We start from the raw sequence: 11,790 nt of genomic DNA on the forward strand, positions 1-11,790 counted from the left end.
CTTCTAAATTTGTTTTTACTCGTATCCGCTACGACCGGGCTATCTTTGTGTAGTGCTTACAAAAACAAACTTATATTGATGTCACTGACACCTTGAGATCTGTATCCCTAGCGGATCGCAGAAAACAGAACTAGTTAATTCTACAACCTAAGCAGAACTTGGAATTTTCATGAGCATTTTTCAAAATTCTGCAATCTGCACCAGACTAATTGAATCGCCAGCTACAGCTTCAGCCTTCTGTTCCTTACCGTCCACAACCTTTTCGAATTTTAGCACACCAAGAGGGAGAGCTTTTCTGCAAACAAAATCTTATGAACACAGCACCAAATGACAGCAGACAGCAAATTAATGATATTAAAAAGAGATGCTTTTGATTTTATAGGCAATGAACCTGACACAAAGAAAAGGTTCCTTCATTGGGCATACAATGTTTCACCAACGAGTCAACACACCACTTTTCAACAAACCATTAATGGAGGTGAGTGAATCAATGAATACAATGTTACTATTTCAGACAGCGTTATAGAAATTATTTTTTAATTTTTAAAATAAAACTAATATATCAAAATAATAAAAAAACATAAAAAAATAATTAGAAGAGAGGATAAATTCACCCCCAAAATGTTGGGTCCTCGCCTGTTGATTGTTGATTGTGGATTCGAACGATAAAATTATTCTTTTAACACAAACTTTATGCTCATGCTGGCAAAAAAAAAAATAGTGATTAGAGTTTAAACACATTAAGTTTCGCTGTCTTATCTGTGATTTTTTACTGTTAAAAAAAATTGCAATTCCGAATTTTGAACCAAAATATAACTAGAAGGGTGACCATTAAAAAAAAACCTAGAAAACCTCCCGTTGTTTGTTTATTGTGCATTAAAACATAGTTTATTATAAATTAAAATAGTAAAATTATTGCTAAAAAAAACTCAAATATCTTTTTCATGGAATTTATTCATTATTATCATATTAATTGGGGATAAATAAGTTTTTTAATATTTTAATTATAATGCTATTTAACATTTATATAAGTCTTTTCCGTGTAATATCTTATCATGCTATTTCATTTAATTATAATGTCTATCAAGAACAATATTAATCCATAATTAATTACAAGATTTATTTATTTATTTATTTGTAAAAATGAGTCTATATGATAATCTATGGTACTCTTTCGTCAATTGATATACAAGGGATGAAAGTAATCATAAATCCTTACAAATAATTAAACATCATTAATGATATAATTATTCTAAATAAAAAAGCAAAAATGACAAAATAATCTAGAACAACAACATTGTAAAAGAAACATTCCCTCCAGTGGCATTCCCCTGGCAAGCAATTACTGCTAATTTTTCACCCAAAAGTCGTTGTCGATCCTTTCCCAAATCATTGGAAAGATTCGACTGAATTCCCTTAATTTCTCGAAGGTGATTGTCAGACTAATGATACAGGAGAAACTGATACAGGCATGTGGTTAAATTTAATATAAGTAGTCTATTTTATAACTTGAGAAATAACTATCAGAAAGATCATAGGATCTTGTTAAATCATTTGGAAATTATGTTTGATGTCATTCCCTCTAGTTTTTAATTCATGTCAAGTTGAAGATTTCTTAAATTACTATATATATCATGAAATTAATTGCTTCATTAATTCCCACATGATTCATGGCTCTTTTTCTATATATACATAGGAAGTTAACAAGTCAATTCGTAGGTAATATTTTTGTTTTCTTTTCTTGATAAAAGGTAGGCAAAAAAAACTTTTTTTTTTTAACTCGATCGGTTTTGATCAATTTAATTATGATTGAATTGGTTAAATTAACTGGTCAATAATACAAATAGTTCAATTAAAATACAGTATTTATTTCACTATGGAGAACATAATTAGCACTATGTTTTAATTAATAAAGTCGCCATTAGACCTTTAAGAAAAGACATACAGAGACGAGAGATGATTGAGCAGCACTAACTTGCATGGTGGATGAGCTCTAAAGCTACATGTAGTTCTACCTAATTTTCAAAGCTAGGCTTCACAGACTCTCGATCCTCCAGCAAATTCTCCGTCTTCTTCTTCTTCTTCTTCATAATCCCTATGATCAAGCTTCATTCAACAAATTAAACCCCACAATATATACAATCCCTTTTGACAATTACATTATCTCCATAGCATGGAAAGTCTCAGTTTGATTATCGGAGCACTAGGTAAAAGAAAATGTTGTGTCTGGTTTTTGTAGCTATATTTCCATTCAAAGAAAATTAACTAAATGGATCTTTGCTAATATATATATATATGCTATTACGTACAGGTAATATTATTTCAGTGTTACTCTTTCTTTCTCCTGTGTAAGTAAATTAATCTATGTCCATCCTCGTAATCTAGAATATTGATCTCTTTTCTAGCTAATAATTGTCAACTTCAGATGATCAACCCGTGTTCTGAATATTTCAGGGGAGTATTTCGGCGTATTTTGAAGCATCGATCGACTGAAGAATTTGAGAGCCTTCCTTACATTTGCACACTGTTAAACTCTTCCCTGTGGACTTACTATGGTATTATCAAGACCGGAGAGTTTCTCGTGGCCACCATAAATGGGTTTGGTGTCGTCGTTGAGATTGTTTTCTTGACATTGTTCCTTGTTTTTGCACCTCCAAGAATTAGGGTATTGATCTTTTTGAATTTCTCATTCATCACAAAAAAAATAATTAGGGTTAATTACTCAATGTGCTGACCATATATGACAAATAATTACAATTTTAGGCAAAGACAGCCATGCTTATTGGGATTTTGGATGTGGGGTTTCTAGCAGCAGCAATGTTGGTTTGCCAGTTATTATTGCAGGGTGATATGAAGACCGATATCATAGGATTCTTGGGTGCTGGACTTAACGTTGTCATGTATGGTTCTCCTCTTGCAGCCATGGTAAGAAGCTCTGCCTCTTCCTCCATAGTTAATTAAAAGATTTCAATCTCAAGTTAACCTAGTTTGATCCTATAATTTAGTCAAAAACTTGTTAATTTTTTTATTTAAAAGAAAAATTAGGTTACTGGGTCGATAATTAAATCCCTGATAAAATTTAATAACTACTCTAATATTAGATGTTTGATTGCAGAAAACAGTGGTGAGGACTAGAAGTGTGGAGTATATGCCTTTCCTCCTCTCCCTTTTCGTTTTCTTGAATGGAGGGGTGTGGACTTGCTACGCCGTGCTAAAGAAAGATTGGTTTCTAGGAGTATGTACAACGACACCATGATCATCTTCTTCTTCATGATATTTAATATTAATATATAATACAATATAACATAATATTTTATAACACAAATAACTAACGTTTTTTCTTTTTTATTTAAACTATATATTTTATAAAATGATTGTGAATTAGAAAGTGCTTGTACATGTTGTGTCAAAAAACTAATCCCGTCCCATCATTTTGTAAACCTGAAGATTTTTTCATATTAGATTATTGTTAAATAACAGTATATAGAATGAAGAATTAAGATAGTTGAGTTGTGTTGAAACTGAAATGAGGGTGCATGTCATTGAAATGATATTTTTTTGTGATGAAAATGATTGGATGGTTTCTTAGTGGAATTTGATGGGAATGAAAGAGTAAAAATTTTCAGCATTTAGTCGGTGACGAGGTTTTCTTAACCGTTAAGAAATGGGGATGGCACTGTAATGAGGTTTGTTGTTATTTATTGTTCAAATCAAAGCTAGTTGTTTCCTTGAATCTTATCCCTAGCTGTCATTTTTTAAGTTAGAAAAAGGGTATCCGTTGCCCAGTTCAAGGAACATGGAAAATAAAAAAAGAGCAGCATGCTTGAATTGGAATAATGGCTTTATTTGGTTGGCATTAACTGATAATTCTTGTGCTTAACATGTTGAAATAACTCTAGTCCTGGTTTGTATGATCAGATGATTGCCTTTACTGTTTTTCAACTTGACAAAATTGTCAATGGAATGAGTTTTCCTTTTTGGTGATTTTGAATCGACTGAGTACGAAGTTATTGTAATGTTGGCATGGTATTAATTTGAATCTGCTACCAAATTGCGAGTGTTGGTGTATATTTGCATTTGCTCCTTCATATCTATGCCGTTGTGTTCTTACATTACTTAGGGAGGCGGGACTGAGTTATGTATCGGTTGGTTCCAAATAAGGTTACCTTTTCTTCGCTTTCTATTAAAATTTAGTTTGTCTTTTCTTTTGTGCTATACCTGAAGAGTACCTTAGAGAAGCTATTGTCAGAATGGAAAAGCCAGTGATGGCCTTTGATTTGCTCAAAAAGAATTTAAGGAGTCCATTATTCTGCTCTCTGCCAATGGCTTTTTTATTTGAGTACATTTAGGCGATGTCTCTTTTTGCCTTCACTGCTTGCATTTGATGAGGAAACCACCACAACCACTATGATTGTGATGCAGCCCACTATATAGGTCCAGGAAATACTGCTTTTTACCAAGTTTTCAGGGTTAGAAATATGGTATTACCAAGGTGTCATCCTTCTTCTGTTGTGAACTCTTGTTTGCTCTATTTTTTTTCCTTAGCTTTTAGATCTACTTTCTATGATGCCTTCGGAGTGTATTCATGCTTGAAACTGGCAGTAGGCATGCTGATATTATAGCAAACAAGTTCATGTTGCAAGAACATTGTAATCCATGCGATTTCGTCATATCTGCATATAGGCAAAATTCATGTTCTCTATGGAATTGAACACATCCAGTTTGGATTTTGGAATGCTTTGATTGGTACTTATTTTACTGCAAACCAACTCCTACTTTTTTCTCTGGCATTGCATGCTTCAAATTAAGTGGAATGTAAAAGCCCTCTTCTAAATATTCATCATGCAAAGGGCCAACCTCGTTTCGTTCTCTTTTTTCCCTTGTAAACCAAAAGCTTTTGAATTGTGAGGATTGTATTAAAAGCTGAATGTCTAACACGATGAATTGCAGAATATTGCCAGGTGAAGAAGAGACGTTATATGATAATCGATATCATTGATTAAAATTACAATCTGTTCATCAAACTTGCATAATCCCAGAAATTATACTTTTGCGAGGTGCGATCTTGTTCTCCATTATAGCAAGAGACTGATAATATGGTCGTGTTAGTTGAGTCCATTCACAGTAAACAGGGAAGTCTCCCAATTAAGCTTATTTGGGCCAACAGGTTCTCTAACTTGCATCAGCCATTCTGCATGTTACCCTGTATAATCATCCATCTCTGTGGCCGTGCCTGACTGCATGTTGAGGAGTTGAGTTATCATCATAAGCTTCTATGTTTGTCACAGTTCATATAAAAAGTTCATTAAATCCGAGGGGTATTTTTCAGCCCCCTTGTGTTTATGGTTGCCCTCAACAGAACAGACATTAATATTTGGCAATTTGGCATTGATGGTTGTTGGGACAGGAAATCAGTGAAAATTTCCCTGGTTTTACAGGTTAAAATGCACTCATTGTAAAGGAAATTACTCTGTCGGTTACCTGTCTGGAGTGGAGTGTGCGGTCAACATCCACCTCTGATGTCATACCATGCTTTTTGCTGAGTTCATAAAATGTACATTTTCCAGGAATTTCAGCTCAGAAGACCTTTTCCTTTTGACATGATGCCTTCTGATGTGTGCACTCTTGAGTTTACCTTTCTTTATTATGCAGCCATGATTTCACCCTTCTCCTAAGCATTACTGATAATGGTTTTTTTTTATTTTATTAATATAGATGTTTGGATAGTTATACGTATTTTGATTAATTTTATTGATTCTAAAATTAATAATTATGTAAGTTTTCAGTGATTTTAAAATTTATGAAATTCAAACTGGTGATTTTTAAGAAATAAACTTAGAATCTGACCAGTTAAGCTATATCTCTCAGAATTAATTGTGCTTTGTATTTGATTAGTGTGTTTGTATTTGGTTAGTGTGTTGTGATAGAATGGATATGGACTTAAATATTTGAAATATATTCTTAAAATAAAAATATTAGAAAATATTTTTTATAAATAAATTATTTTTCCGGGACATTAAATGAATTTGAGAAAAGATTAAAAAAATATTTTCTTATGAAAATAAATAATTCGCTTAAAGTCCAATTGAAAAAAGAACTAGTTTATGTATTCACAAAAATCACTATAGCTGATATTATTACTATTAGAGTTGTGATTTTCGAAATCATCACAAAAATAAAATCATGAATCAATCCACTGAGCGAAGAGGGCCTCCTTCATGAACAGTGAAGTCGAAGTCATTCTAGCTACCACAACCTAGAATGATGGCTATCAAAAATTGTGGATGCAGAGTCATCTTTACACTAACCAGCCATTTGGAAAAGTTGGCCCTGCTTTTCATGACAAAAATGAAGAAAAGGACTTGCATTTTGCAAGATAATATTTGTTGACACCTAACATCATAGGTAAATAGAGCATCTAATTTGTCTCCACAAGAGTCTTGTGTTCATGCTCTAAATGCACTCAGAAATGACTAGTGATCTTTTTTTAAAAAAAAAAAAATATATATATATATATATTAAAATAATATTTTTATGTGTTTTTAATAGTTTTGATGTGTTTATATAAAACAAATCCAAAAAAAATTATTTTAATATATTTTCAAATACTAAACACTTATTTGAGACATGGGATTTTTCTGACTAGGAGTAAGAATAATTTTTTTTTTCTTTGGAATTAGAGATTTGATTTTGATATACAAGAGCTGGCCACAGCTCTGAAAAAGACTCCTTCCCGTGGAAAATCTTGGAAATTTTATTTGCCGTGAAGTTTTGCTTTTGAAGAAGGATGCACTCATTTGGAAATCTAACAGTTTGCAGATAAAATAATAGTTATAAATTAACTTAGAGATCAACTTGGTTTAGGTCGTCATGCAGCCATTTAAAAAATTCCACTCGCCTACTTCCTTTTAGAAAAAAACTATAGTTTATATCATACTAAACTATAAATTAGTTTAGGATGTGAATTAATATACATGTGGTTGTAATTTTTTAAAAGTTGGTATACAAGTATAATTCCAATAAATCTATGATTAGCATTTTAAAAAACAGTCACAGCTACGTTATCAAATGTACTCGTTTTGTTTTGTCTTGATGGCAAAGGTGTCTCAAACTACTATCCAGACACTTAGATTGAATCTCTCTTAGATTGATTTTTAAAATATTAAATGATACAATCATAGGTAGGGCATCTTCGTTTACCATTGAAGCTTTCCTTTCAAAAAGTTGGGACTGAATATACTAATTAGTTGTGGCTCCTCGCACCCTTTAAAAATAGGTATGACTTGCTTTTGCTTTTGATGAATCTTCGGTCGGGCACAATTATTATATGGGTCTTATATTTTTCAACCAGTTATTTAATATTTTTCAAATAATTATTGATTATGATTAGACCATACCATATTTTTTATCATAAAAACACACTTTAAATTTTGTTTTGATGTTTATTTGGTAACGTGGCTGTATTTATTTTTTAAATAATTTTTTATGTTAAAATATATGTTAATAATTTTTTTTATTTTTTAAAAATTATTTTTGATATCAGCATATCAAAATGATTTAAAAACACTAAAAAATTTATTAATTTGAAGTAAATAAAAAATTAAAAAAATTTAAATTTTTTCAAAAACGTTTTTGAAATATAGAAATAAATAGGTTCAAGAGCATTTGAGATTTTGTTTAAAGGTGCTTTTTTAAAAATATTAATTTAATATTTTTCTAGGTTAAAAATACTTTTAAAAAAAACCAAAAAAGCAGTCTAGATACCTATAAAAATCAATTTAGAATTAATCTAATTTGAATAACCATCAAATTGCAATAAAAATGGTTTTATTTTATTTTATTTTTTAAAATAATTAACTTGTATTCTCGTGAGTCGGGCGTAGTGGGCGGGTTGATAACCGAGCACACCACATGATGAAAACACACAAGGACAAGAACAAAACAAAAGTATCATCAAAACATCGATGATGTATGTATGTATGTGTGAGACCTGTGACCTGTGACCTGTGAGAGAGACAAGACAGACAGGTAGAGGTAGGTAATGGCAATCAATCAAGAAAGAAAGAGCTGCTGCTGTACACGTATTAACTGACTTTTCAAAATACGCGGTTTTTGTTACAGTCCTCTAACAAGTCTCTCTCTCTCTCTCTCAACCTTACCTTTGAAGTTTGAAGGTTTCAACCTCCCTTGCCTTATTTGAATCTTGTTGGGCAGTTGGCATTGAAAAAATAGCTTTTTTAGTGTGAGAGAAAAGATTTATCAAGAAAATGACAACACATATCCATTACTATTTGCTTCTATCTTGATCTATTATCTTCTCCCCCCCCCCTCTCTCTTACCGTCTCTTTCTTTAATTTATTTGCTTCTTTTCTGTTGATCAAAATACACCAACCCTTTTTCTCTCTGTGTAAATTCTTCATTTGATCCTTTATTTTCGCTGTTTCAACGCCAAAAATCCATCTGGGGGTCCGTTTATTTTCTTGTTCAGGGACTTAAATCTTGATTCTTTATAAGAAATTTAAAGAATTGGGTATTGATTTGTTTTGGAGGTTAAGAAGAAAGGAAGAAGAAGATGATGATGATGACGATGGAAGGGATGATGGATAAGGCAGTATTGGATGATATAATAAGGAGGTTATTAGAAGGAAAAGGAGGAAAGCAAGTGCAGTTATCTGAAGGAGAGATCCGTCAATTATGTGTTAATGCTCGCCAAATCTTCCTTTCTCAGCCTACTCTCCTTGAGATTAAAGCTCCCATTCGAATATGTGGTTAGCACTCTCTCTCTCTTTTCCTCTTATGATAATGAATGGGTTGATTATCATCATATCTGATGTGTGTGTTTTTGCTTTTAATGTGAGATGATCGTGTGAGTTTTTTAAAGAAGACTGTTGAATGATTCTAGTAAAAGAGACATTTTTTAGCTTATCTATAGACATGGATCATTTGATGATTGGTTATGGCACGGCATGATGAATCAGATTTTTCATAATTTTATTTTGATTGTTGAAGGAATTGTAATGTTTGAGGTGAAGGGATTGGTGTTTTTATTCAATTGGAAGGAATTGTAGGATTGATCTTTTCGATTGGACTGAATGGAAGCAAGGATTACAACTATTAGTTTATGATGGGAGGAGGACATCTATCTTGGTACTAGTCATGTGTTTCTTCCGGGAGAGGATGGGGCAAAAGCTCATCCTCGTCCACTCATTGATTACCGTCAAAACCTTGGTAGAGCATTGCCCGATTGGTAGCTACACTTCCTTTAGAGTGGAGAATCTGAAGTTCAAATTCATTCTCTGCAACCACCAAATTATCAAAAGATAGAAATTTGAACATTGTGAGTGGTTTTTGAACTCTGGTTAGGTCGGATTGGCATTTGCTTACACAAGTCCAAAAAATAAACAGAGAGCCTTAGAATCATAGTTAGCTTGGTACTGCCTCATAAATTTGAAAGGATATGTGCCGGTGGAAGAAGTTACCAAGTTCAGTTATGGCCCATAAACTATGTGAAACACATGGCAACCATTCGGTTGTTGAATATTTTGGTTGTTTGCTTCTAACTTCTATTTTACCCTGGAAAGGATCTTGCTGCTCATTTACAGTGGAGTTCTGTAGTCATCATTTATCTTCTTGACTCCACAATGTGGCAAAGCACTTTAGTCATCATTTGTCTTCTTAACTCCACTTTGGGCCCCTGCATATCTAATTTTTGCTGTCTTTTTACAGGTGACATACATGGGCAATATCAAGACCTCCTGAGGCTGTTTGAATACGGTGGCTACCCTCCTTCTGCAAACTATCTCTTCCTTGGGGATTATGTTGATAGAGGGAGGCAAAGTTTGGAGACCATATGTCTGCTTCTGGCCTACAAAATCAGACATCCCGACAAAATTTACCTCTTGAGGGGTAACCATGAGGATGCGAAGATCAATAGGATATATGGGTTTTATGACGAGTGTAAACGGAGATTCAATGTCCGGCTATGGAAAATATTTACCGACTGCTTTAATTGTATGCCTGTTGCTGCACTGATTGATGAAAAGATACTCTGCATGCACGGAGGCCTCTCTCCAGAGTTGGAACATTTGGGCCAAATAAAGGAAATTCAAAGACCTACCGAAATCCCAGATAGCGGTCTCCTATGCGATCTACTGTGGTCTGATCCTGATGCTAGGGTTGAGGGTTGGTCAGATAGTGATCGAGGTGTTTCATGTACCTTTGGACCTGATAAAGTTGCTGAGTTTTTGGATAAAAATGACCTGGATCTCATTTGCCGAGGTCATCAGGTGAGACAATTTCATTTTAAGCAAGCTTAATACCCACAAAAAACTGCAAAGTTGAAGAGGCAGCTTTTCCCAGATTCCTTGTTCTTTTCCCCTTGCAAATAACCAAATAAAACCTTGTAACTGGAGTGTGTTGGATCATGATTTAGGAGATGTCTGTTTCTAAATATGTGTTGCCAAAAGCTTTTGCGTTACTTGGACTATTTTATCTAGAAATACTTTGATGCAAAGAATAGTGATTTTCATTAATGTTGCCTTACTGTGAAAGGTATGATTTTGTTTTCTATTGATTAAGCCCTTTAATTTACCAAACCTTAAGTGTCTTTAAATCTAATACAAGATTGCTTTACGATGAAGAGTGAGAAAATATGCAAAACTATCATGATATTCAGTTACCTTACCAAAATATATAAAGATATGACTGATACTTCCATGTAATGAAAGTTTTTTGCTATGTTTTAGGTGGTGGAGGATGGATACGAGTTCTTTGCCAAACGAAAATTAGTAACAATATTTTCAGCTCCAAACTATGGTGGGGAGTTTGACAATGCAGGTGCTTTGTTGAGCGTTGACGAATCCTTAGTATGTTCCTTTGAGATATTAAAACCAGTTCTACCAGCAAGCACTTCAAAGTTAATCCTTAAGAAGGTACGTGCATAGTATATTAGAAATAGATCCCCCCCCGGGGTAATGGTTGAAACACTCTAATCTCCTTTTCTTGCTATGTTCAAACAGCCTCCAAAAGCCGGAAAGATCTAGGATGAGAAAAGGGCATTCAGGGATCTCTTCTTGTTTCAATTAGGAGATTGACCAAGGCTCGGCTCTAGCAATGATTTGAATATCTATCACATTGCAGGTTTATCTTTAGAAAGAAGCCTTTTTTTCTTGTTGAAATGTCACATAACTCAATTTGCAGTGCAAATTGTTAGGGAAAAAAAATGTGCAAAAACAACAGCACATGCTGTATGTTATGCCCAGGAATCAAAGCTGTTTTGTTGGATACTCTTTGGGAACTTCCTGTCTGGTCAATTAGCATATGCTGTTTGTAAGTAGTGATTGAGATTAGGTCTGATTTTTGTTGAGATGTTTGTGCAAGTTTTACTCTATGGTTTGCTCAGAGAGTCCTCATGTTGATCTATTGGCAATCAAAATAGTTCTTCTCTGGCAGCCTGGCTGAACCAGATTTTTCCCTCTTTGCAACTGAAGCAATTTTCTGCTTCTTTTTCGTTTCATCTCGCTTCAAAATAATACGTTCGATTTTAAAAATCTCAAGCATCAATGTTCTCATGCAGACTAAATAAAGAAATGTTTCCCGAGTGGTAAGCTGTTTGTTTAGAAGTTCCTGGTGGTTCTTGTGAATATTGAGTAACCTTGTACTGTTACTTGAGGACAAATTCTACACAAATTAACTTTGACATAATCATCAATTGATGTCATTATGAAAGCTCATGATCGTAATCTGGATGTTCTAGCAAGCGGTAGGTTATTTACAAGGAACTTCTCATCA

The 11,790-nt window shown here is 33.4% G+C and overlaps 2 protein-coding genes across 2 annotated transcripts; both read left to right on the top strand.

Moving 5' to 3' along the window:
• The first annotated feature begins 1,960 nt into the window (after window positions 1-1,960).
• On the top strand, window positions 1,961-5,671 carry LOC118060985 (bidirectional sugar transporter SWEET17). Its single transcript, XM_035074323.2, has 6 exons — window positions 1,961-2,207; window positions 2,312-2,348; window positions 2,455-2,665; window positions 2,764-2,925; window positions 3,116-3,235; window positions 5,439-5,671. Exons 1-6 carry the CDS (start codon window positions 2,174-2,176, stop codon window positions 5,457-5,459), a joined length of 585 nt encoding a protein of 194 aa, XP_034930214.2. The 5' UTR covers window positions 1,961-2,173; the 3' UTR covers window positions 5,460-5,671.
• Window positions 5,672-8,102: 2,431 nt separating this feature from the next.
• Window positions 8,103-11,478, top strand: LOC118060986 (serine/threonine-protein phosphatase PP1). The gene is made up of 4 exons (XM_035074324.2): window positions 8,103-8,768; window positions 9,727-10,286; window positions 10,746-10,931; window positions 11,019-11,478. The coding sequence occupies exons 1-4, from the start codon at window positions 8,573-8,575 to the stop codon at window positions 11,040-11,042; spliced, it is 966 nt and encodes a 321-aa protein (XP_034930215.1). The 5' UTR covers window positions 8,103-8,572; the 3' UTR covers window positions 11,043-11,478.
• The last annotated feature ends 312 nt before the right edge of the window (window positions 11,479-11,790 follow it).

This window comes from Populus alba, chromosome 13, assembly GCF_005239225.2.
Source record: "Populus alba chromosome 13, ASM523922v2, whole genome shotgun sequence".
Lineage (NCBI taxonomy): Eukaryota > Viridiplantae > Streptophyta > Magnoliopsida > Malpighiales > Salicaceae > Populus > Populus alba.